This window comes from Gavia stellata, chromosome 2 (genome assembly GCF_030936135.1).
Source record: "Gavia stellata isolate bGavSte3 chromosome 2, bGavSte3.hap2, whole genome shotgun sequence".
NCBI lineage: Eukaryota > Metazoa > Chordata > Aves > Gaviiformes > Gaviidae > Gavia > Gavia stellata.
In genome coordinates this window covers 88,474,134-88,501,211 of record NC_082595.1, presented here as the reverse complement: position 1 = coordinate 88,501,211, position 27,078 = coordinate 88,474,134, and the positions used below count along the sequence as shown (strand labels likewise).

General features: G+C 34.9%; 1 protein-coding gene across 1 annotated transcript in view; it reads right to left on the bottom strand.

The window, feature by feature from the left end:
• Positions 1-27,078, bottom strand: part of CSMD1 (CUB and Sushi multiple domains 1) — a 1,256,706-nt gene that overhangs the window by 491,461 nt on the left and 738,167 nt on the right. The window contains exon 6 of the mRNA XM_059835885.1: positions 9,196-9,308. Within this exon, the coding sequence (XP_059691868.1) occupies positions 9,196-9,308 (113 nt within the window). The remainder of the gene's footprint in view (positions 1-9,195; positions 9,309-27,078) is intronic.

Sequence of the window (27,078 nt, the reverse complement as noted above, 5' to 3'; positions counted from 1 at the left end):
GAGATGTTTCTACTATATGGCTACCTGTAAAAGCTGTAAGTTCATGATCAGCTGGCTTCCTTTTCCCATCAATCCAGCAAAGTACTGCCTGTCATTATCAGACCTTCCACCTGCTCCCTGTGCTGGAAATCTCTGCATGCAATACTAGTGAACAAATGGTACAGCCCCAAGATAAATTGGTGTCACAATAGATTTTTACAAACATCTTTGTCATTCTATGTGTATAATCTGACACAGGATCTTCAAATTTAAAAAGAAGCACAGACATTTGTTTTCCATTAACCTTCTGCATGTCACTTAGCTGGCTGCTTGGCCTGACAGACTGCTTTAGCTCCTTTGTGCTATCAATATATGATATATCATAATAAAACAAGTTGAGCAGGCATGAAGACTTCAGTGTCTGCAGATGTCCTCCACAGTTCTGGAAAATAGTATCAACACAGTTTGCACAGTGAATATATACTATCACAGAATACATTGAGTAGTAGTATGTAGAGAATGTCTCTAAAAAATAAATTGTAAAATGAGATCCACTCAGTTCCTTGTTTGAATGCCACTTCAACTACAGTCTTTCAACTATAGTGCCAAAAGCTGATTTATGATCTTCTCCATTAATATCTCCATAGTGCCACTCAGTGGGATGATCAAAATGTTCACCAGAAAATCCTATTCTGAAGTCAATATTTGACCATCTTTTCAGGTTTTGTAGAGAAATGAAATCTGTATTTTGGACTGAAAACATCTCTAAAACACAGCTCTTACACTGATCATTTGACTGTTACCCATCACACAGCTGAACTTAAATGGACTCTTCTCTTGCATGGTAGATAATGAAGAAACTGCAACTGTGGTAATACTGGCATTTCACTGTTTGATGTCTCTAATTCCTTCCCATGAGAAAACTGACCATGTGAATGCTTTCAGTCTGTGCCAAATATAGAATAACGAGTCTAACTGATTTTGTGATTGCATGTAGGTTATGCATGTTTCCTTGAAAGCTGTACTTTAATTTGCATATCTTCATCACTCCTGTTTATGCTCTTATTTTAAATTCTTAGGTCCACACTCTGCTGTTCTCTCTATACTGCTACTAGCTGGTTTAGAGATTACCTACACTTTCTTCACCTTTTTCCAAATGCGTATTTTTGCATTGGAGAATATGAAGTTCATTGAAGATGCATCAGTTTCATTATATCAGAACAGCATAAAAACAACTGTCTTAGAAGTTGGGTAGCCTTGGGACAGTGGTGCCTTCGAACAAGGATTGTGGAAGACCTGGCATTGAGTAAGCATAACACGATTCTTGACAAAGAACACCTACCAAGTCTGGGGCACTGTTCCTTGCTTTGGAAGTATTTCAACATGTAATTTAAATGTCACCTTTTATTTTGCAGGTAATTTGGGGGAAAACAGTGACATGTATAAAAATGTGTACCAAGACGATACACCTCTTTTCAACCACAAATACAGTATTTTGAATAGTTCTAGTGAGGACAACACCATGACAAACAAGAGCCAAAGAACAAACAGCATCTGCTGTAGATCTGCATCTGTGTAGTGCTGACATCACGAAGCAGCTATGCCTGAGCCTTCTTAGCAACACAGAAACTTTACTAGACACTCAAGACAGAAGTATTACCTGTAGCAACTTGATTGGAACTAAGTACAGGCTTCCACTTTTAATAAGCTCTTTGTTGTTTCTTCTGAAAATGCCCAAGAATCAAGGGTTCATAATAATATGCTTTTACATGGTGGCTTAGTAGTAAGACTTTTTAATAGAATGCCCTTGTGTTAAGAATAATGCATATGCAATCTGAGTCTTTGTCAAATGTCTCACTCTGTTGGCACTGAGAAATTATACCTAAACTTTGGACTAAGAGTCTTGAGGACAGAGCTTTATCCTAGGGTCGAATTCTTTTATACTCTTGGTAAATGTAGTTCTTTTAGATACATATATTTTCTTTTTGTCACTCTAAGACAACTTTTGGGCTTCGCTTTAGATTTTGAGAAAAAGAAATATTTTGTGACACCAGAAAGAACAAGATGGCCAATCTCTGTTAAGAATGCATGTTGCCTTTATGAGATGGCAGTTTAACAATAAATCCAAATATTATTTCTAATGTCAAACACTGAAAAAGAAAAAAGCTTCAAGTCTCTAAAAATGGGAGGAACAGAGGCAGTTTTATCTTAAGGATGTGCTGAACTCAATATATATGCCAAATTACTTTGTTTATAAATTTTAAAGAGACATTACAGGAGCAGCTATTTGAAGCAGTTAGCTCTTAGAGGATGTACATGCCACATTCACAAGGAAACAGTCTGATAGTTTTCTCCTGCTCTTTCCTTATCACATGGCATAGACTAATATTAAGTGAATAAAGGATAACGTTTAATTTTAGTACAGGGACAAAAGTACACCTGCAAAAAAATCAAACCTTTTTTCAGAGAGGCTAAATATATATTCAATACATGGGAACATAAGATGTCATATATTGATTTCATTATTATAGTTTTTATTAGATTAAAATTCTCCTTTTTTCATCAAACAACCTAAATTTAGAAATGAGAAAATACAGGCCAGTGATTAATGGTGTTGAGTATTTTATATTCTCAGGTGCCAATGTAAGATACATTAAGGGACTCAAGTTTTGAGACAGACTGAAAATCAGACTGGAAAAGGATGGTTTAAGTTAATTTCCAAAAAGGGGGCTATTCACAATCAACCATCACATATGAAGCTTAGGCCAAAAGAATCTTACTTTTAATAGAAGAAAGGTTTATTCCTTCCTACTTCATAAACATTCTCTGAGAACTCACCTCATTGTAGACTTGCACAGATTTTACCACGTAGCCGAATAAGTGTCCTTGAAATGTAAATCAACTATACTAAACAAAAGTTCTGGGAAAATAGTTTAATACACTCTTACTCAAATCTAAACAAGTCAAAATAAAAGAATCTCAAAATAAATTACTTTCTGATACTGATGACTGTACTGATAGGATGTAGGGAAATCTGCAATTACACTGTCAAAGTGGGGAAGAAACACACAAAATGAAAGAAGAAAAAATAAAGGAAGAAAAAATATAAATGAACAAGTGTAGTCTACCTACAGCAGCCATGACAGGCATACTAATACAGTTAAGAAAATGTATTTATGCCCCTAAGGTATGTCGTATAGTTTAACATGACTTAGGTAATTAATTTCCTAAGAGTTCATAGTTTGTTTTTTTTTTAGAAAAAATAGCAGTAGGAAAAAAAAAATAAACACATGGGAAAAAAAGTTAAATGTCTTTTTAGCTGTAGATCTAGTACTAGTTAGTCCAATATATTAAGATAGCTAAAATAATGTAAGTGGTCACTGGAAGTTTCAAATAGCACCAACTCACAATAAAAATGCAGTAACTGGTGAAAATTGCTTCCAATGACAGATTTAAAGAGCTCAACCTCCTTAGTTTATCTAGGAGATTAAGAGGTGACTTGATGCTTCAGAAAGAGGAATTATAAGGTTAACAAAAGGCTTTTTACTCTGTTGAGGGAAAGCATAACACCACCACTGGACACAGAAAGATCAAACCAGACTAATACAATCGAGAAGACAGGACTACATATTGAACAGTGGTCCTGTTAACCACAGAAAACAATGGTCAAGAGAGACGGTGGATTGTCTACTTGTTGATGTTTTCATATCAAGACTATATTACTTTCTTGATAATAAAATTTAACAAAATACAAATTATTGTCTCAGTACTATTTAATTGGAAATTATATTCAACATCACTTAAGAGCTAGAAAATAACAGTTTCTTCTGGCTTTTTGATTTTATCAATTGCTTTTACTAATTTTCTTTTCTAAATTTACTGTTAAGTGACAATTATAATTGAAACCCCTGACTAAAAGTACCATGCATCAAGGAAATACCACATTCTTTTAACTTATTTCAAACACCATTTCTAAGGTTTTAAAGAATGTGTGGGAAGGATAGACACACACTTATATGCAGACTCACTGAATTACAAAAATTCATTGTAAGAACTACTTTACCTAGCAGTTGATTTTACATTACTTGACTCATCGTTTTCCATTAGTACACATTTATTTCAGCAGCCTCATTATGTTCATTGTTTGACTTCAGGATTATCTGTTTGTTAAATCCTGAATTATTCAAGGTAGTCAAACACAGCAGATGATAGATACCTTCTGGTACCTAATGATCAAAATACTTAATACCTCCTCGAACCTCTCTGAAAACTTGCCAAAAATAGCATACTTAATTTGAAACACTCTGCAACAGAGATCTGATTCTCATTGTGAAAGTGGAACACACCCATTAATCAGGTTTTGCTTTGAAAACTTTCTTATTTTATTCTCTTCCTAGGAACTTTGAAATAAATATTTAACTTAAGCAGATTAGTTTTAGTTAGTATAGAAAAAAGTATTGTGATTTTTTTCTCTTAATATGAAAACCAAAGATATTAAAACAACTTTCTTCTGTTGTTCTGGAAATAAGCGAACGCTAAACAAGCATAATATACATGCTGTAAATATGCAAAAGCAGTCATTCTGTCTACGTTGATAAGCTTTGTTGCTGGGAAGTGCTAGGTTTTAATCTCATAGTGAGACTGTTAATGTTACTTCACCTCTGGGGAATTTATACATTTATGAAGCACTGGCGTAAGATAAGTCATATACTCTGCAACTCCCACTGAATATAGATGAAAAGTCTTTGTATATTGGCATAGGTGAGGACAGAAGGATGAAAATAAAGAAGTTCACAACTGAGTGAATGTAATATCTTTTCCCCTATGGCAATGCCATCACAGAAGAAGGCAGAACAAGAACTGAGTCCAGTTATATCCACTGGGAGTGTTGATTTCCATGAGACCAACATTGCTTATATGGCAGACATGAAGCAGACATGAAGCAGACAAGGCAAAGCATGTCATTTCACTGTAATTTGTTCTGGTGGTTTTCAGGGCCATTTAAACCGGGTTTCCTTCTGTCTAGAAACTCTGAAAGTATAAAAAGAATTCCACAGGTTCACTGGGAAATTGAGGCATAACTATTATTATTTATGAAATCAACATCAAAAGATCAAAAATAAAAACAAAGTAACAAGAAGGGGGAAAAAAAAGGAAAAAAAAATACAAACCCAAACCTTGACTCTATGCCCATTCACTTTTAAAATATGAAAATTTTCTTTAACCTCCTGCTCTGGCCTGATGGAAGATGGGACAATAAATATGATTCAAGGGGAAATCCAAACACCCACCAGTTAGGTATAACTTTTATACTACATTGTTTTATTTATACATTCAGCTTGCCAAGGATTTTAAAACTATATTTAGTTAATGCATTCAAGCATGTAATTCTAATATGCTGCGTTATTTTTTTATGTTAGTGAGCTGGTTTTCTTGACCATGTTAAAAATCAGGGCACTAAATACTGAAAAAATGCAAGTTAGAAATATCTAAATTTTAAAAATTTGCTGAACAAATAAATGAACTATGCATAGTTTTAACTCTAATTGGTAGTTCCAATATTTTAATGAAATAAATTATAATAATTCTGTTTGCCTGTTCAAAAAGCAAACAAAGAAAAGAAAATTAAATTGGCTGTTTGCTAGTATTGATTTTAGTTGATTGGAAAAGGCCACGTTACAGCACTAATATAGCCATGATAACATGATAATAAATATGACGTAAATTTGAGATGACTTAAAAAGAATAATTAAATTATCTGTATGTTAACTGTAGAAAAAGTCTGATAATCTGAATTCTTACTAGGAAAAGGAAAAAAAAAAAGTCTCTTATCCCATTGCTGCTTAAAGAGGTGTGATGTGCTGGCTCCCATATTGACTAGTTTTTGAAAAGCCAGTGATGTTGCTAGACATGTTAGGTTAGGCAATAAAAAGCTCACCAGGGCAGACACAAAGGAGTACAGGGAGATGATGGCAGGTAGGGGAGACCAATACTACCTTGCTGCGGCTCTTCTCAGGACCATCACAGGAGCCATCAGCCCATTTCAGGCCCATCTCCACAAGCCCAGAAGAAACTCAGAGGGTCCTGGGTAAGTGGGGGAACCCCAATACACAATGCAGAGAGACAACCTCTACCCTGGCCTTCTTGGGGCTGTCCCAGCTGATCCACAGCCCCAGGGCCTGGGGGACACCCCACATCAAGAGCTCTCCAGGGGAGGAACTGATATGCGAAAATATAAGAATAAAGGAATGGAAGAGGCTGGTTACATGTGAACTGGGGCTGGTCATCACGCTTCTATGACCATGTCCTGTGCCTGACTAGCGCACTCTGACCTGTGTCCTGATTAAACTGAATTTCTAATGCTTTTCCTGGGTGAGGGACTCTATTCTCTGTGCATGTGTGTGTATGGGGGTCTGAGTGCAGCAGCTGGAGTCAGACCATGAGCTGGAGGGCTGTGTGTCAGTAGTGCAGCACACTTTGAGTGAGTATGGGTGTGCAAGTACTCCCAAAGATCCAGCCAGATGAGCTGGTGAGTAGGTGAAGTAGCCTGGGAGCTAGGGGGTTGGGGGAGTGTGTGTGTTTCTCGGAGAGTGAGGCAGCTGGAGGAGGTGGCTAGTGGAGTGGCCAGAAGGTCCCAGCCAACTGCTGGGAAGACCATCCTGGGGGTTGACTGAGACCCATTTGTGTGTGTCTGTGTGTGCTCACGTATAGGTCTGAGTACCAGCAACTAGAGTGGGGCTGCAGCCTCGGGGGCTAATACACCCAGGTGCTAGCAGCTGGGGAGACTGGGATCCAGAGGCAGCTACTGGGAAGACCAAGAGTCTCAGCCCAGCTGTTGGTAAGACCCACATTGTCCATGCATTTATTTCCCACTAACAGGTGTCCATGCCAAAGAGGAGAAACAGGATGAGGCTGTTGGTGCTGTCTGTATTCATATGAGTACTGAATGTGTCTGTCAGTTAATCTGTGTGGAAAGATGTGAATAGAGTATATACATGTGTGGTGTTTACGTGTGCTCTGTGTGTGTCTGACTACTGGGAATACAGCACTGTATTCCAGCTTCTGGCTGCATCTGGGGGCATGGGGCTGCTGGGTTCAGCAACTCCCTATTCAACAGTATACGCTTTTTCTTTCAGGTGTTCTTCTCTTTTGTTTTTTTTCCTAGGTGTGGGTGGTTGTGGTATTTTTGTAACTCATTCAATCTCACGACTAGATATAAAAATGAAATAACAATGGGATTGGCTGTATGGTTTTGTTATTTAATAGTATTTGGGATTATTTTAAGGTAAATCCAATTAACTTCAACAAATGAAGCATTTTTTGCTCTGTAGGAGCAGAGTGATTTGTTTCAACTATAGCATAGAGTCTCAAAAGAGTAAGTAACAATAGGTAATATTACATTTCCAATTAGTTCAATGATTGCTACTTCTTGGAAGCAAAACGAAGAGTCTCAAGATTAAATCTCTCACTTGTAAAGACAAACCAAAGTAGAATAGCAAAAAATGTCAATTTAATCTGCTTCAATCAGTCTTTCAGCCATCTAAAACTGAGTTAAAACTGCATAGTTCTATCCTTCCTCAATTTATAACTTAAGTTCATTAAGTTTATAATTCGTTATTATATGCTTTTTCTACCATAACAGCAATTAAATTTAGTATTACAAAAACACTTCAAAATACAAAAATTTCAGAAGAGGCTTTTATACTAATGAAATAAGAGGTATGAGGCACATACTAAATAGGCATTCTTTCGCATTTGCCCAAACGATACAGACTGAGTAGGGACAGAAGCAGCTGCTATCTGCATGGGAAAGGAAACGTTGAATAACTCTTGTATGATACACCATGGGGAGAGATCATTACCCATAGTGACTTCCAGGACTGAGGAATTCCAGTCCTTCTTAACCTAATTCCCAGTGAAACCACAAGAGATGTGTGAGATCAAAACAAATATATTAATGTTAAAAATACTAAACATATATTTGTGTATTGGGTTTGCATGGCAAGGTTTTGGTAGCGGGGGGGCTACAGGGTTAGCTTCTGTGAGAAGCTGCTAGAAGCTTCCCCTATGTCCAATAGAGACAAAGCCAGTGAGCTCCAAGACTGACCTGCTGTTGGCCAAGGCCAAGCCCATCAGTGACGGTGGTAGCACCTCTGGCATAACATATTTAAGAAGGGGAAAAAACCGCTGTGCAACAGCAGCCAGAAGAGAGCGGTATTATATATGCATCCTCAGTAAACTTTGTAAAAATAAGTTATAAAGGATCAGTGTTGAGTTGCCAAAATAAAATGGAATTTCACAGATTTCTTTTTTTACTAAAATTGTCAAAATCTTTTTAAAGAAAAAATAATTATGTGTGTTAAATGTTTTTATATGCATTGCGCGTGTATGTCACAGTCACCAGAAACATACAGTTGTTGCAGTGTATTTGTCATTTCTAAAGTGATACAGGCCCTGCAGTTTCAGGAAAAAAGGAAAGTCTAAACTCATAAATGATTTGATGGTGTGTGGGGTAAAATGGTTAAAACAGCTTATGTAAGCATAGAATTTAAAAGCACAGATAAATTAAGAAACTTTTCTGTTTTCAATATAACTACAGTGTCTTTGATCTTGAGTAATGATTTATGAAGTACAGAAATCAATAAAGATACCATTTTAAAAATTGCATTTTAATGAGTATTTTGGTGAACATAAGCAGCAATTGACAGCAACACTGACATCCTGTCTTCCTTTAAAGTTGTATGTACAAATCTATGCAGGAGCCTAAAATATGATTTGTGCTACGCTAGGGATGAGTTGAATTTCCAAATGATGAACGTAGCTTCTGGATAAGAGTTAGATTTTGAGTAATGAAGGAAGACAGTGTTTAGATAGAGGCATGCCTTTGTGTGGAATTGGCTTCCTGCAAGTTGCACTCCAGCATGTTTTTAAAGCAAAGATCAGACTGAATGCAAAGCAATTTATTATAGAAAAAGTGAGCAAGCAAATACATACTTAAAGCAAACTGCAATGTGAAGCACAGATACTTTTTCCAAAAGTAAATCCCTAGCGGTGCCTCATCACACAAGGGTAACAGCTAGTCGGAGTAAGACCAGTAGTAGTATGAGTCAGCTCTTTACTACGTCCCTGGTATTTAAACACAAATTTCTACCACCACCACTTTAGCAATGCTTAAAGGTAAAGGACTTTTTTGCTGCACTTTTTTATATTTCCTACCTTGGAACTGAGCATTAAATCCCTTTCGTCGGTGGTTGCTGTCAGATGTAAAATGGAGTCGTAACCAGTTCTTACTGCTTATAACAGGAGAAGGTAGATTCATAGCTGTCAACCTGGAAAAAGAAAAAAGAATCTAATGTAAATGTTTGAAAAATTCATGTGTACAGTACCTAAAAGAGAAGAAAAAAACCCCAACAAAATAGCCAAAATATATATTTCTGTACTGTTTACAATGTATTTGACAACAGTGATTCACTGTCATCTAATCTCAATTTGTTACAAGTTTTGTAACTATTATCCTGGGAGAAATGTTTTTTCCACTACAGCTAGCCATTTTATGGTCAAAACTTTTATCTCCAGGATAGCCGAGACTGTATCTGGTATCAGCCAAGAGCAAGTAATGAGCTGCATTTGTCCCATGTTTGTAAATGTATAGCTTTATAAGCTGTGTTAGAGGGCTCATGTGACATTGAAACATGCATACTATGGCTGCAGTTTCACACAGAGATGAAATGCTCTAACAAGTGGCTGCTGCCTAAAAGAAGTGTGACGTTCTCTGCTGTTCTTCCTCCTCCTGCATTTACTACTCCTTCCTCTATCCTTTGCTTCTGTATTGCCCCTCCTCACATGTATCAAGCTTGATTCTTGCTGGAATTTCTGTGATCTGATTTAATTCATTAAAATGGCAGAAAATTATCCACTTTTTTTCCCTCCAGCTGGGACATCTATGTGCCATTTTAATGAATTAACCTGCTCATGGAACAGAGAAACAAGAGTCAGAGCTGGCATGAATTCAACATCAGGAGCACAGAAAAGTAAAGTCAAATTGAAGCTCACGGCATGTTGTGGAGCTGGAGCTGCAGGTCACCACTGGAGAAAGGAAGAATTTATAGCTAAGTATAAGTTAGGGGACAACTCAACAAAATATAAGAGCAGACAGCTGGTCTAAGGACAAGACTATTTGCATTACCAATGAAGTAAAACGACGCTTATTTTGCTTGATAAGAGGCCAGACTATCTCCTAGATAAGAACTAAACATAACAGTTTCACAGAAAAAGTTTAAATTGTCTCTTCTTCATGTGGAATTTGAAATAAGACACTATTTATAACAGCTAACATAATCTACCAGGAAAGGGTTCAGAACTGGGGAGAGGGAGTGAGAAGGGGAGGGTGAGGTGTTTCTCATTTTCTCATTTAAAGTAATTAGTTCAAGCATGATTTTTGTCTCCCTTATTCACCTATTGCCATAACCATGTGTAAATGGTTGTTTATTCTGGATGCTGTGAATAAATACTTTCTTTTGCATTTTACTATAATATTGCTTTGTACAAGAATGAATTCAAATGAGTGGATGGTTTCGGGTGAGCTCTTTTTCACCCTAGTGCTATAAAGACATAGGGGCACCTTAGTAAGTCTGACAGCATCCCTAGATATTCTCCTGAGAATTGTTCAGGATAACAGGGTATGCCCCTGGGAAGCTGAATGAGACTAACAGAGCTGCTTTCAGGTGAGTCAGGAAAACTGATGACTAAGAATATTCCAGAAGGCTCTTGCTGTACAGAAAAAAATTGACAAACATCTTAAGTCCTGAGGGACCATGAGGAGTTTGCCACAGAATTTTATATTAAAAATTTTTTGTCACTCTGGAACTAAGAAAATAGCTTGAATGAAACAAAAAATTGATGAGGCTAAAAAGGATGGAAGAAAGGAAAACAAATATAGATGAGTAATAGAATAAGCCCAAGAATACAGTTTTAACAAGAGATTGTAAATTTCAATGATTAGACCCTTTTAATTGAGTAGTCTAAGAATTCTACATTTTCATTTGCTCAGTTTTCCTACATATTAAGAATAGAAGGCTTAAACATTAATAGATGAGAGCATGCTGTGAAAGTTCCTCTTCAGAATGAAATAACCAAACATTAAATAAAAGACTATGTTATATATAACTATCATGTTATATGGAGCCACTGTGTAGTTATTACATTCATTAAGCTCATTACTAACTTCATTATTATAAACAAACACTGCCCGGTAAACATTTTGGATATATGTTTCATATGGAATGATTAAAAAGAGAAAAGTAAGAAGACTACTTTGCCTGTGGTAATGAATTTTGAAAATTTGATAAAGTTATTATACAACATTTTCAAAGTCTGGTAAAATGTTACTCATTCCCTTAATTCCCGTCTAGATTTTCTCTGATATATGGCTTTCATTGTCCAGCAAAAGTGGAACATTAAGTTCTAGGACACAGCAATCAATTAGATTTTATTGTTCAATACAGTGATATTCAACACAGGCCCGGACTACTGCAAGCTGCTCCTCCATAGCTTTGCAAGGAGTTTTTCTGTGCAGAGCCAGGGAAGATAACTGTAGGGTACTAAAGTCAATATGGCAGCAGGGAAATGAAAATTTAAAACAAACTCACAATTGAACAAATAAAAAACTAAATCGTGGGCTTTTTTGTTGCTACCAATATATAGTAATTGAGCACTTCAGTGATAAAATTCTGCTTTAAAAATTCTTCCCTAGTTGAGTGTAATTATTAATAGCTGCAATGATAAAATATAGATCTTACAGCACACATAGTATTCTGTTTAGAAGCACTGCAAGCTACAGTGTTTTTACTGCCATTATCCAGATGGGCATTCTTGCTAACATTCTGAACACTGTAGATTTTTTAATGTGTTCGTTTTAATCCCTTAACAAACTCTCTAGTGTCTCGTATAGGAGAAATTTTAATTTCTTCAATAAAATTTAGAAATTGCTCATCTAAAAAGTGTTGCTAATTTTTAATTTTTTTTTTCTTTAACATTCAGTTATTATGAGTTCTTAGTATAGGATTAAGATCTAACAAGATACATTACAAAAAGCAGATGTATAAATCCATGTTCACTAACCATCGATCTTATGAAATATTTATTATTTGCCAGTGCAATTGTCACTTTTCATGCACATGCTAATCTCCCAGTATTGTTTATTTTTAGTCACAACAGCTAAGGAAATTAAAAACATGCAGAGATACTTCTTTGTATTTTCAGACATAATTGTTGTGAAAAATTAATTTAAAAGATATAAAAGTACTATCTATTGCAGAAAGGATGGGAATTTTTAAGTACATCAGGTGCCTACTATACTTCTGTGCTGAAAAAGTCTATTCTCTAATACTCTATAATGTCTTTTCATTTGTAGTTGCTACTGTAAGATTTTCAAAATAAGCTAAAATTAATATACAAATATTACAAAATGTTTTTATATTCAGTGCAACTAATTTAATTTCATTACTTTAGTAACTGTTCTCCATTACTTATTTTATTTTGGCTGAGTTGTTCATTTTTCTCGAATGAAAGATTTTAGGCGTCCCATTTGGCTTTATTATAAAATAACTAATGGAAAACAAAAATCAAGGAAAAAAACTAATTAAAAACATCATAGGAAGGAATACTTAATATTTTTTTTTTCCTTAGATTTTCATTTGCAGAAGTCACATTGTCTCTTCTGACTAAGAAAAAACACCACATTTTTCTGTATTTAAGAAGCTCAGTCCATACATGGGGACATTTATCAACAATCTCTAAAGGATGAATGTAAGAATATTTTTAAGAGCTTTTATGGACTGTGCCTTTCTGCAGTGACTATGGGGAATGAGTTTAGGATCAATCTGTCTGACATGTTTGATAATAAAAAATAAAAAAAACTCATGATTGTTTCTCTATCTTCTTTTATGATCATCTATTATGGATCTCTCAGACCATAAAACAATGAAATCCTGTTATCTTACGATAGAGTTAAACAATATCTGGTAAAAGAACATAACTCATTGTGCTGGTTTTGGCTGGGATGGAGTTAATTTTCTTCGTAGTAGCTAGTATGGGGCTATGTTTTGGATTTGTGCTGAAAACAGGGTTGATACACAGGGATGTTTTAGTTACTGATGAGCAGTGCTTACACAGAGTCAAGGCCTTTTCTGCTTCTCACCCCACCCCACCAGTGAGTAGGCTGGGGGTGCACAAGAAGTTGGGAGGGGACACAGCCAGGACAGCTGACCCCAACTGACCAAAGGGATATTCCATAGAATGACATCATGCTCAGTATATAAACTAGGGGGAAAGCTGGCTGGGGGACTGCTGCTTGGGCTGGGCATTGGTCAGAGGGTGGTGAGCAATTTTTCATTTGCATCACTTGCCTTTCTTTGTTGTTATTTTCCTTTTCATTACAATTTTTATTATTATTATCATTATTATTATTTCATTTCATTTCACTTATTAAACTGTTCTTATCTCAACCCACGAGCTTTCTCACTTTTACTTTTCCTATTCTCTCCCCATCCCACTGGGGCAGGGGGGGATTGAGCAAGTGGCTGTGTGGTGCTTAGTTGCCAGCTGGGCTTAAACCACAACACTCAGTGATTCCAGCTGCAGACTGCGGCGGGCAGGAGGTGCTAATAGACAGCATTTCAGGTCTTCCAAGGATACAACTGTATACAGTTTAACTTATTTTCTGAAAAAAAAAAAGTACATTTTCTCTTAACTTTATGAGACTACATTTCTGTTTCATAATAGTATCTCACAAAACATGTATTTTTAAAACACCTGTCTTAGATTTATGGAGTTTACTAAGATTCCATAAAAAAGGGATACTCATCTAATCAAAATAGAGGATAAAATTACCAGGATAAGGAAATTTCATATATGTTATTCAGTCTCTATGTACATAATACAACTGATTAACTGAACTGTGCACAGTGACATTTTATAATACTCCAATCTAATATATCTTGCAAGTTTTTGTCCATCAGTGAAGTACTATGCTTTGCTCACATATCATGCACTTTCATTTTCCGATAAATATGTTTACATTTCCTAGAGCTTACAAACAATAAGTGACAGATCTAACAATTAAATATCTTTATGGCAGAGTATGAAAACAGTTCGTTATTAAAAAGACCCCTATATTCAACAGTCACAGATAGCTTAAGACATGGGAGTCCATCTGACTTTGTACTTCCTTGTAGCTGAAGAGCCTGACTCAGAGATGTCTCCTGGAAACTAGATCTATGCTAGGTTTCAGCATTTCATTTCATGTGCCTAACTTATAAATCTGAATAAAGTAATCTGAATCCAGCTCTGCTGACAGCAGAAAAAAAAATTCAGGAGTCTTTGCCCTTTCAGAATCCAGTGTGCTTTACTGAGAATTGGTATATAAAAGATAATGGAGTAAGCAATAGCAACTAACTTTATGCATAACTGTCTAAGGCTTTTGAAAAAGATAACTGGAATCCTCCTCAACCTACAGTTCTCGAACAATTTTGAAAGGCTACAGGATGTCTTGCGCACCAGGGTATGGGATGCCACAGGAATGAACAGAAAAACGAGGTACTATACAATGAAAATGCAAGAATCGTATCCCATGTGAAGAGTAGAAAAGAGAGATCCTTGATATGTATCCAAAATATATTAAGTCAGTAAGGTTGAAAGATGAGAAGGACTTCAGTTGTTTCCTATGTTTCTTATACATCTATCTTTGAATATTAGATGAAAGACAGAAACAAGTATATTGGCAAATAGGAAACAGAAATCTTTCCATTGCTCACTATCCCCAATACTTGCAGTAACTTTTTTTTTTGAGGGCTACTGTCACGTACTCCTTTCCACACCATTTCAAGCGAGCTTCCTAGACAGTATGTTCTCCCACAGAATCATACTGTCATAATATTTAAGGAAGTACTAGTGATTATCTCTTTGTTGTAGCATGATGTCTCAGGAGTTTAATTCCTGTTACCCTTTTCCTATAAAACATGTACTGATACTATACACCTATCATCTACTACATCATAAGAACTTCAATCTAGAATAATTTCCTGAATAACCTAGTCCTTACGTATTTTGGGGAAGATTGTATGCACATACATGTATGTATTTATAAAATTCTACCATCTTGACTCATTTTGACAGCACAGGAAAAAATCCTTTCCAGTCTAAAGGCAGCAGTTTGCCTAGTGCTCACAAAAGTTATAAAGCCATAAAACCTCAGCTGTGGTCAGTGATCCTCTGACACCTCTAGCCTGAACCAGGTCTGTCAGGTTTGTGCTACAGGTATGTGCATGCACATCCACTTTTCTAAATGAAAAATAGTTGTATTATATGTAAAAAATTACTTTATTCCTCTTCTCCAAGAGTAACACAAACCCATGACTAACCAAGCATAGTGCAAGAGCCTGACGAACAGCTGTGAACAAGCACCATGCTCAGTAGGATCAGTCTACAGCACAGAACAGCATTAGTCTCAGTCATCACATCACTCAACTATGTTTGAAACAATCTTTTTAAATTACATTATCCCTTATTTTTGTGTTATATACCATCCCATGCTGCCAAAACCTACTGAGTATGGGAATCATTTGTATACTCTGCATATGATTTCTGTATCTCTGTGTTTCTGCATGAGTATATTCCTATCCCCTTCCTATTTGCATTCAGCAGCTCACATCATAACCAATGTGGTTCGCTCTTTCCAGCCATCAGTGTCTTACTTTGAATATATGTTGATACATATATTCCACAGTATGGATCCAGTTTTTACCAAAATAGTATCACTGCTTATAACAGCGTTAAAAGGAGTTAATTCATATTACCCAATATTACCATATATAACTATATTACCACCTCTCCTGGATTTAGCAGTGCCTTGAAGACAAGCCACCTTTCACGTCAAGTTGCTGTCAGAACTATCCACAAGACCTCGCATGATCTCAGTTGGACTTAGACAAAAACTTTGGGTGAAAAGGTACTGTAACTGACTACCAGCTGATTCAGAACTGATTGAGAGTTTTGCATTACTTAAACAAAAACAGATAAATCTCAAGTGAAATCAATATTCAATCCCCCAGTTTTCACTGACATATGTAAAATGCATTATACATCATACTGTAAAATTATATAACATTTGTCATATTTTTTTTTTATTAAATATAAGCAATTCCAAAATTTTGACAATTATGGAAGTAAAGTTCAATGAGAATGAGAAAGCCTGAGCTAGTTTGATGAGTACCAGGAATGGTTATATTGCCACAGTCAAGCTATTTTTTATTCTGATTTATCAGTTCTTTATAATTATGTACATAATCTCTGAAAGTGTCTTCATGTAGTACATGTGGAACTCACTGCTAAAAGACGTGATGGAAGCCAATAGCTGTAAATATTTATTAAGAACTAGTGAAGGACAGTCCATCAGTAGTTTTAAACTGTGATATCTAGATGAACGATCCAGTTCAGGAGTGATGGCTATTAAAATCTGCGAGGGTAAAGGTGGAAAAAACTTGTCTCTGTGTTTCCTATTGTTTAAATCTATTTCATAAACATCTGCTAGTGGCCATTCTAAGAAACAAGCTAGTTAAAACTGTGCTCTGACCCAATGAGTTTATGAGACTCTCTCTCCAGTCAGTAAATAACGTTGAGTTTGTTATACAATATTGTCTCTTTCACTTTCTAACAGCTGAGATTTAATTCAGTCTAAATTCAAATCTTGCTTTTCAGTTCATTTGAAAAGAAAAAAAAACAAAAAAAAACCAAAAAAAACAAACACTATACATTGAAACTGAATTTAATTGGCATATCTGTTCAATGTTTTCCTAACTTAACTCTTCATTATCTCATTATCATGTAATTTATCTTTTAACTCTTTTCTTTCTGAAACTTGCTGTGTGAAAGATTATTTATTCATTTTTCTTCCTATGGAAGTATAAAAGCATTCTGTGTCAAAAATGACTGACACCCACTCCTAACAGAAATATTAACTTACTTTTAGACCATGATATACTATATTAGTATTAGAATATTATGGTTATATTTAAGGAAAAAATAGAGACTTCATCAAAACAAGAAATGGTATCTCAGTTGAGCCCTTCTTGATAGAGATGCTGCAAATAATAGTATATTTCCAGGTGCATTTCTATGTTTAATATGGGAATGTCAAGAAACAGCCCAGTCTTTATCGGACTGAAAAGACGAGGCAACTTCAGATGAGTTTTTATGGACTGATTAGTAACAAATTAGGATTCAGTTCTGAAAATCCTTGATCTATACTGAATTTCCAGTGAAGTCTATAGGAAGTCCACACGCAGAGAGCTTGCAACATTATCTCTATCTGGCATTAGGAGTTTCTTCACATTTGTAAAAAGGACTATAAAATGTTTCTGTCTGAGAACACTGAAAATAGAAATTTTTTGTGTATTATGTTTTAATGTTCTGTCTGTTCCCTGTGTAATACGATGTGGTTGTGAGATGCTGACTGAGCATCTTTGAAAGTCATATTGTTTTGTATCTTCATGTGGACATAGTTTCAGAATTTGGGTAATGGAATTTGAAAATTTGAGTGTGATCAGCAAATATACTACTTGGATGAAACATTGGCTTGACTGCAGCCAAGCAATGATAATATTAAAAGAAGCAAACAGCCTTCTTAGTATCTTATATCTTAGTATATGTGGTAATATTAAAAACAAACAAACAAGCAAACCAACCCACCATGTAGCTATAGCCCTAAATATATGTCCAAACTGTGTCATTATTATTTTTTAAATGTAGGTTTTCCCTTGGGACGGAAGCTTTCTGCAGCGCTCTCACTTTTTTCCTAAGGATGTTAAGCACTGAGTTAGACAAATAACACTGTATTTACTCAATTGAATGATGGTATGTGTTTCATTCATACCCTCAAATGGTAAATTACCCTTGCCAGCTTTTGTTGATATTTGGATTGACCTTTAAGTTTAAAGCTTTTCCTGCCAATTTTAAAATGTATCTTGATATAAAGCTAAGGCAAATGTTTACATCCTTAGTATATCTTGCCAAGCAAGTTGACTTATCTACATTTTTAATATGTTTTCCTTACATTGACCATATTATTTTGTACTTACAGCTGTATCATTAAATAAAAGCCTCTGACTTTTTTTTTAGGCTATTTTTAAGTGGCAAAAATTAACTTTATTTCCACCTGAACCACAGTTTTCCCCCAATAATAAAGGTAGTAGGGAAAAATGCAACTTTCTAGTAATATATTCCTAACTTTTTTTTTCCCCCTGTTTGTCTGTACACAGCAATTTGAGATACTAGTTATAAGCAAACAGAAAAATTTGGAGTTCCCCCACAAATACTTTTTGGTAATTACCAGAAAATAACTTCAAACAAGAAGTACCATGCTACCTCTATACCACATAAGAAGTGACACGTAGGTACTCCAGCTCCACAAAACTTGTCTCCCTTCTCTGAAATTACAGTGTAATGAAACACAATTTCTAGGCTGTACCAGCAGTGTAATGTGACAAAGAGTACCTATGACGGTTTGACACAAAATGTTGGATGTGTCTTATTTGGAGAAAATTTCAGTTTAAAAATGAAGAACTGAAATAAAACACAAAACTTCCCCAAACTGATTTAAAACTTTTCCATTCTATTTTATGAAGCTGCTATATTTTATTTTAAAACACTGTTACTATATAAAGGAAGAAACAACGTGTTTTGCATAGACTCTGGATTTAGTATTTGGTAGCTTGTTAAACAAGAGTAATATCTGTTGGTTCAGTGGGAAAAATCTCTCCCAAATGTCACAGAAGACAAAATAAGCAATAGGGAAAGTATTTGCTCAAATAATACATATTAATACCAAACCCAAACCCCCTCCAAAACTAAACTTAGTTGTACACAGCCTGTTATTACATGGCCTCATAGAGTATTACGCAACAGATGCATTCTGGTTTTGTAGATATGCCCCTTCTAAATTTTATGTCTGTCACATTTGCAAATGAAAAAAAAAAAAAAATGTGGCCACAGAAAAATAAAAAAGCCAGAGAAAAGTGGGGGAAAGAAAAGCTTTGTAAGAGATGTTTTCCAAAGAGTTGCCATGGACACTCCGATTCTAAACATAATTAAAATAGTATTAATTACAGGTGGTCTATTGCTAATGTCAATATAAAAATATTTGTGATGTTGATTCTCTTGAGTGAATAGTGGGGTGGGGAAAGAGAGAATTTCTTCCTCCAAATTGCTATTAGAGTGCAACCATATAATAACTGTTTATAATAATGCATATTCTGGAAGCCAGGTGAATTTCTATTTGTTTTGAAATTTGGGCACAGAATTTACTCAATTTCCTTATTGCTAAATGAAGTACCTATGATGAACCAGATCCTTGTCTCAGTAACACTATACAGCAACACCACTTCCACCAGCAGGTAAGTTGCTTCTGTGTTCTTTTTCAATAGTAAATGTTGATTTTTTTTTAATTTAACTGACTGTATTCCTATTCGTTTAGTCAACCAGCCTTGGTCTGTGCAAAGTGAGCATGGAGTTTGATAAGCAATATTGCCTGAATTAAGCCTGCTCCCAAGCTCTTTTAGTGGATATTTTAGGGTTCCCAGTGAAAGTAGAAAGGTTTTGCTTATCTCTTTCCAACAGCCAGATGTCTTCTGGCAAGAAAGAAAGTATTAGCAATAATGAACATTGTGACATAGGTATTTTTACTGTGGTTAAGAGGCAAAACCTTTAAGCTAGCACACTGAATAGGTTACCTAGATAGCAAGCCTGATATTTTTAATTGCTGACATAACAAGTAATTCACTGTTTTATCAATTTTTCATGTATTTTGAAGCTCCCCATATCGCTTTATGAGGTTTATCGCCTACCTTGGAGATACTACACCCAGCTAACTTAATTCCCTAATATAACAAGTAAACCTGACTAATTCTAAGAGAAAATACAGAATTCTAAAAATTATATTTATATTGTAGAAAAGTCAGACATATAGTGTTAAAAAAAGATTTCATAGTATATAGATGATGTTTAGCACAACTTATGCAAGAGTTTTTTCTTTCTTTACTGCAGGCACATAGGACTGTTACTTCTTGACTCAAGACACCCGACTTCAGATATATTTTTTTAAGAATCAAGATACAAAAGATCTTTTGTGTAGAGTTATCCTTCACTCTGAACCAGGCTGCATCCACTGCATTCTCAAGAATTTTAAGTTTGTGTGTTATTGATTCACTTCCAATCCAAAGCTTAACTCTGTAAAAGCATTGTTACTGTGTCCCATAAAAAGAATAGGTTTTTCCAAGGAGTCCTTAGTTTCCTAACTCCTATGAAATGTCAATAAATTTTGATTAAGTAACATCTACAAACTGTTTTAAAAGTCCCAGCAGTGTGCAAAAGTACATTATTACACATGTTGCTGCCATTGCTTCCCTTACCACTTCTGAAACTTGCCCCTCACTTGTCAGTTCTTCTTCTTCACAAAACACCTCATTTTCATCTGTGTAGTTTCACGTATTTCTTTACTTCTTCACAGCAGGAAAAAAAATCTATGAAATATGTATCCTTCTTTACTGCCTGCCACCCTGAACATTTCATTATAATTGCTAGCAATTAAACCAGGTTCAGATTCTAGATTAACCAACAATAGCAGCCTCAAATTATTTGCAGCTATGCAAATACAGCACTAAGTTTACAGAAACGTTCAATAGGCAGGTCAATAAAGGAGACAAGGGAATAGTGGGACAGTCTATTAAAGTTAATTAGCTTGTTAAAGTAATTACTTTACATATTGGGTATAATACTATCATGAACTTTTCTGATTTACTTTTCATTTATTCCTTCCCTAGGAAATTTTTCCTTCACCTGTGAAAAGCTCCACCACCCACCAGCATGGAGAGAAGAAAGAACAACCCTTAATTGTTTTCAAAGGCAAAATGTGATTATTTTTTTTTTTCCCCTTAAAGACTGAAGTCAGTTTTGACACATACCACTACTATGTGGTACATTACGTTGTGGTTCAGCTCAGGCTGAGAGATACCTACCTGTCCCATGAAAAAGATTTCACCACAGATAACAACATTCCAATTTCTGTCTTCTGTGGAGTAAAGATGGCATTGCTACTGCAGCAGAAATTGTGATCAAATTGCATGTGGTACATTTTGTGGTATATAGTATTTGTTACAGACAGAAAGCAATAGTTGAGAATTAATGGTAATTAGAGGAGAGTTCTGACGTGTTTAAGATGGCTTTAAGAACCCTAAAGGAAGGTTATGAAGGCATAAAAAAACGCCCAACCAACAAAAAAAGAATCCCACAAACACACTCAGGTCTCTGAAAACATTGGAAAAAAGTGGGAAAGGCAAAAAACCTCATGCAGTTCTTGCAATTCTTTCTGCTTTGCGTGAAGCATCTTGATGTGACTAGGGACATAACTAGGGTTTCTGATTGATCTTGTGAGCCATGCGGCAGGGGAGTTCTAAATTTAAGTGGGAAGAATAGATTGGAGGGTAGGGAACAGATTAAAATCTGAAAAAAACCCCACAAAGATAGTAGCAGATAGATACAGTAGCAGATGCAATGACAAAAGCTACACAAGTGACGAAAGAACACAACAAATAAAAATTCAAAATCCTCTGAGTGTATGAACGTTGATAGCCAGGAGCTGACAAAAAAGCAACTTAAACCAAAAGGTACATAAAATATTCAGGAATACAAGATAGTTACCACTCAGAGATGGCAGCATTAATTATGACTTCTGAAACAAAAAGAGATTTTTCTATTGAGAACCAGTTGCTTCAAGATAGGCTTTAACACCAGTGAATGGCAATTACAGAGATATATACCAATAGACAACTGTGACAATGAAATTAAAGATCAGTTCTAAAATTATAGAAAGCTGCAGACTACAAGGTTAAACCACTGGAGGTCTGTGCTGAAAACACATCTAAAACTACAGCTATTTTCTATTGACAGAATATATTTTTAACAAATGCAGAACAACAAAAGGCCTTCAGAACAGTGGAAAAATAATGGTGACTCATGCATTAGGAACAATTGATAGGTTATACTTATTTCATATTTGGGGGTACCTACTACAATACTATCATGGAACAGGCTGCCCAGGGAGGTGGATGAGTCACCAACCCTGGAGGTATTTAAAAGACGTGTGGATGAGGCGCTTAAGGACATGGTTTAGTGGTGGACCTAGCAGGGTTAGGTTTACGGTTGGACTTGATGATCTTATAGGTCTTTTCCAACCTGAATAATTGTATGATTCTATAAGTTAAAGGAACAAAGAACTAGAATTTGACTCTGAAAATTACTTATTGAAAAGATTTTCGCTCTAAGAATAGTTATCTTGAAGGAAATCTGAATGGCAACATCTGTTCACCATAGATTTTAATGAAAAAATTTGGCAGATTTTATCAGGATTCAGTGCAGGATATTTCAAAATACTGTAAGATGACAAGAAAAAAAAATCACTGAAACTTGGCATGCCAAAATAAAAGCAGCTAGGTTTCAGTCAACGTAAGCATCACTGTCAAACATGGATACATTTTCTTAGCTCTTTTTTTCCTTTTCTGTACCATGGGTATTCCTTTAGACAGATAAATACAACACCAACTCTTCTAACATGAAATAACAGCAGCAGCAAAACAGAAGACTTCCCAGCTTGAAAAAACAAATAGTTTATGAAAAAAATCTTCACAATTCTAATAAGACCTTGAGAAATTCTCAGTAGGCAAAATAATGCAAGGAGAAATGGCTTTCTATATCCTGACAGTAAGCAAGATTAAAGAAAACTACCAAAAATACACAAGGCATCAGCTGCTGCATTTAACTGCCTAAACAAGATTTGGTTATCAAGAACAATACACAATTTAAAAAACAAAATATTGCTTCAACTATAATAATTATAGTCTTAACACGTGTAGGTGAAAGCTGGAAATCTAATGAAAGTCAGGACAGTTTGACAGCAAAAGCTTCATGAAAATACTAGGTTGAAAGGAATGGATTTGTAAACAGATTCAATTATTCAGAGAAGTCTACAGCTCCTAATCACTGAAGTTTTTTTAGAAAAGAAGGTGGAAAAATCTAGAGCATGAGTTAACAATGACTCCAAATCATCCATTCATTATATATGCCAGTATATTTTAAGAAAAACAAGCAGCCAACTGAAAGGAAGCACCTTGTCAAACACTGCTTGTGACTGTTCTGGGTGGACCATTGGGATTCAACAAGTGTTCAGTGTGTCCTAAGTGACATCTAAAGGTAGAAGTGCTGAAGTACTGAAGTACTGAAGTGCTGAAGTACTGGTTAAGTACTTGATATTCTATTTATGTACTCATTTTTCTTCACAGTAAAGTTTCAAGTTTCTGCTAAAGGTGATGATAGTATCTTAACTTCAACAACGACACTGTTACACAATACTGTACCAGTCCACCTAAACTCCAGTTGCCTGACACTGCTGCATCAATGCGCTGTCTTGCTACAAGAATGATTGTCTCCCATACCACTGAACGTTTACTTCCCTACTGTTTTTTTTTTTCAGTCTGATCAGCTCTTTTCTGACTAAATTAACTATAGATCAATTAAACATAATGCAAGTTAGCACTTTGTCTAACTCACTGTAATGCTAAAACTCAATTTTAGCACTTCTTGAGTCAGATTATTACAGATATTTCTTTCTGGAAACAACTATATTTCAATTTTAAGTAAGATCAAGCAGTTCAGACTTTATTCTACAGTAGAATATAATTTCAGTGGTTCATTAGATTAAAGCTTGTGAATGATTACGATGCTACAAGAGGCCTTATGAAGTTTAATTAGCTTCTTTAAGTACATTTTACAAAACACTGCTGACACACCAGTAAAGTGTGGATTTGTTATCTTTCATGATTGTAAATTACATCCCAAAGCTGATACCAGGCTACTAGTCTCTTAACTCAATTTCTGTAGTAATATTAAATTGCAGCGGTAATGAACACTCACAAAATACCATTATCAAGTTCACAAATCCTAAAATGCCTTTAATAATTCACTGAGATTGAACTTACACTGGACCATTTCCCAGGTGCTAAGGATAATGATAAAGCACCTTACCTATTACCAACCAACCATTTCAGATGACAAGAGGAAGAATGCAGAACAGTGATGTATGTGCACGGTGCTTTTCACATAAAACAGATTTAATTCTTTTTGGTGATGTCCTTATGGACAGATCAATCTAAAAGAAAGTAGTTCAATCAATTGGTCTTTGTGTTTTGCCACGGAACAATTTCCTCAATAAATGGAGTTTGAATTGGATATTTGCAGACTGTGCAAGAGGCTCTAGTAACTCTTAAAAACGTAGTGAAGATTATAAAATTGTTTCCATTACAAATAATCTAGAACACTGGAATATCATCTCCTACACCTGAAAAAGAGTACTGAGATTTTTTCAAAATGTTTATGATTACTTTCAAGAGAGCAGTGCTCACTAATTAGTTCTTCAATGTATGGCCTCACAAAATCAATCGCTCTCTCAGACCTTTTTTTTTTTAATTATTATTATTTTCAGTAAATGAATTGAGATAATACGTGTAACAAAAATAAACCATGCAACACAAATGCATTTGATTATGAATAATGATCATTATGATTAGGTTTGCATTTCCTCCAACAGATTCAGGGACTGAGTAATTGCTCCTCTCTGCACACATGTAATGGTGAAGGTTGATGAAGAAAAGGATGATAGTTCTTCTAGGCTGATTTGGTGCTCTTTACTCTAAGCAGTCTACCCAAGTGTTACAGTTGTATCAGTGACCCTATTAGCTTTAACAGATGTGCATGACTACTATTTTCATTTTAATATTTGCTTATGTGATTTAATTTTAACAAAAGTTTCAAATCCTAACTAATGTAATGGGAAGTTGTTCCAACAGTAATTTCATTTTTTCTTCATGAAATTTTCAACTCAGCTTTATAAACCTAATAAATAGTACAGAAGGTTTACACAGTCTGCCTGTGATAAGCATAAACGAGGCAAGTTGTCTGAAATTCACGCTTTCTTATTAGCATAGCTAAGAGTTCCATTAAATAACTTCTACAGATAATAATGTGATATAATATTTTCAAAATTTCCACATATAGTTAAAATAATATTATCTTGAAAAATTAAAAATATTATTTCTTTTCAATATCCTTATGGCTTCTTATGGAAAAAATCAGTGGAATTATTTCACTTGTGTTTCCTATTTTGGTAAGTTTATTGTAAAGCAAAACCTTCAGTAATATGAATCTGATGATTCAAGCAAATATAGATCATAATAATAATGACATTATGCTGTTTTCAGGATCAGCGACCCTCCTCTGCTCTTAAAATTCTTTGAAATCATGACCAGCTATCACAATCTAAAACCACTGAATGAACTTTTAAAACCATACACTTTGAGACAATTATTTTTAATTTTTTTCTTTAATTTTTTAAAAATACATTTTAAATACAATGTTTATGTTTACATAAAAGTATCTTGCTGCAGAAGTGTCCCTGAATAAACAGCACACATTCGATGAGAGATTACATTCTGGAATTGCTCATATAAGTAGATTCAGAAAGCTTTCATGCCTTTACAACTATGAAAGGTAATCTTGATTGTTGCTTGCTTGATCTAAATTTAGTGGAGAATTAACTGTGGATCTTAGTCCTTGTGCTAAATCTGATTTAGGATTTTAACTATGAATACCTGCTAGAGTAAAATTCCAGACTTCAGAAATCTCAGTTGTCCTATATAACCCTTTTTTTTTTTAAATGCTGTGACATAATATCTAATATTTCATTATTTCATATAAGTTTCGTGTCTATAAAATCATTTCAGAGGTGCGGAATTATGATGTACTAAGAGACGAAACCATGTTCTTCTTTTACATTTCCATCAATAACAATCTTGTGTTCATAATTTTGTGTACCCTTATCCTCATTGGAAGCTTGATGCAATATTCAGGTTCCCAAACTGAATAAGAGGAAACATTTAGCTATCTGATATTCAGAATTTGAGCTTGATTCATTTCTGTATTAAAATTTAGAACTGTAAAAGAAGGAGTAGAGCTGTACTAGTAATTTACTGTTTATTTCTTTTTCATCTTTCTCCTATTCATTTAAAAAGCAAAGAAACAGAGGAAAAGTGAAAAAGTAATTTTTGAAAGGCGACGTTTATGGTTAATGTATATAATATGTCAAAAAATCCAAAGAATTTAGTAGCACTTTCAAAACAATTTAACTAAATGACTAGGTTAGTACATTGAAAATCTATGCAGCCCCTATATAGAAAGGAATACAATGATGTTATATTTGTTATTTATTTTATCAGGTTATAATAAAAATTATTCTGCATATACAGAAATAAAATTTAATGCACAACATTGTATTTATGGAACCTGAAATTACAATGTGTTAACAAAATGGCTAAATCATTATGGTAATAAAAGTTATGCCTAGAATTTGTTTTTTCCATTTGTATTAAAAATACAGCATTACAGTATGCTCTGTTTCTCCTTGAAATTACATTACAAATTATGCCTTTTACTGTAATTGCAAACATATTTTCCTCACCATTACTTTGTATTAAACAGCTAAGCGTGGAGAAATACCATGTCTCACACACACATGAAAAATTCTGGGGAATAACTCCCTTTAGAGCAAGATTATCTAATTGGAAGGAAACACGCACTAGCATTCATAAAAATGAAGGAAAACACACACACACACTCTCAATGTTGCAACTTAGATTTGGGATGTCAAAGAATCCACACACTTTTGTGTCCTGTCAGTGATTTACCATTGTACCTAGATTCTTCTCATGTGTAATAAACAACTAAACCAAACAAAATACTATTCTTGTTTCACTGATGTTAATAGAGACCTGTTGAATATTTACATGTAGTATAATTTTACAAAATAACTCTCACTGTAATTTCTTACATCCATGTTTGTAATAACAATTCAAATATTAAAAGTGTAAGGTTTAGTCAAATATTTAGCACTTTCCCTAGTGCTTAATGAACTGCGTTAACCTCTGACAAACATTATTCAAC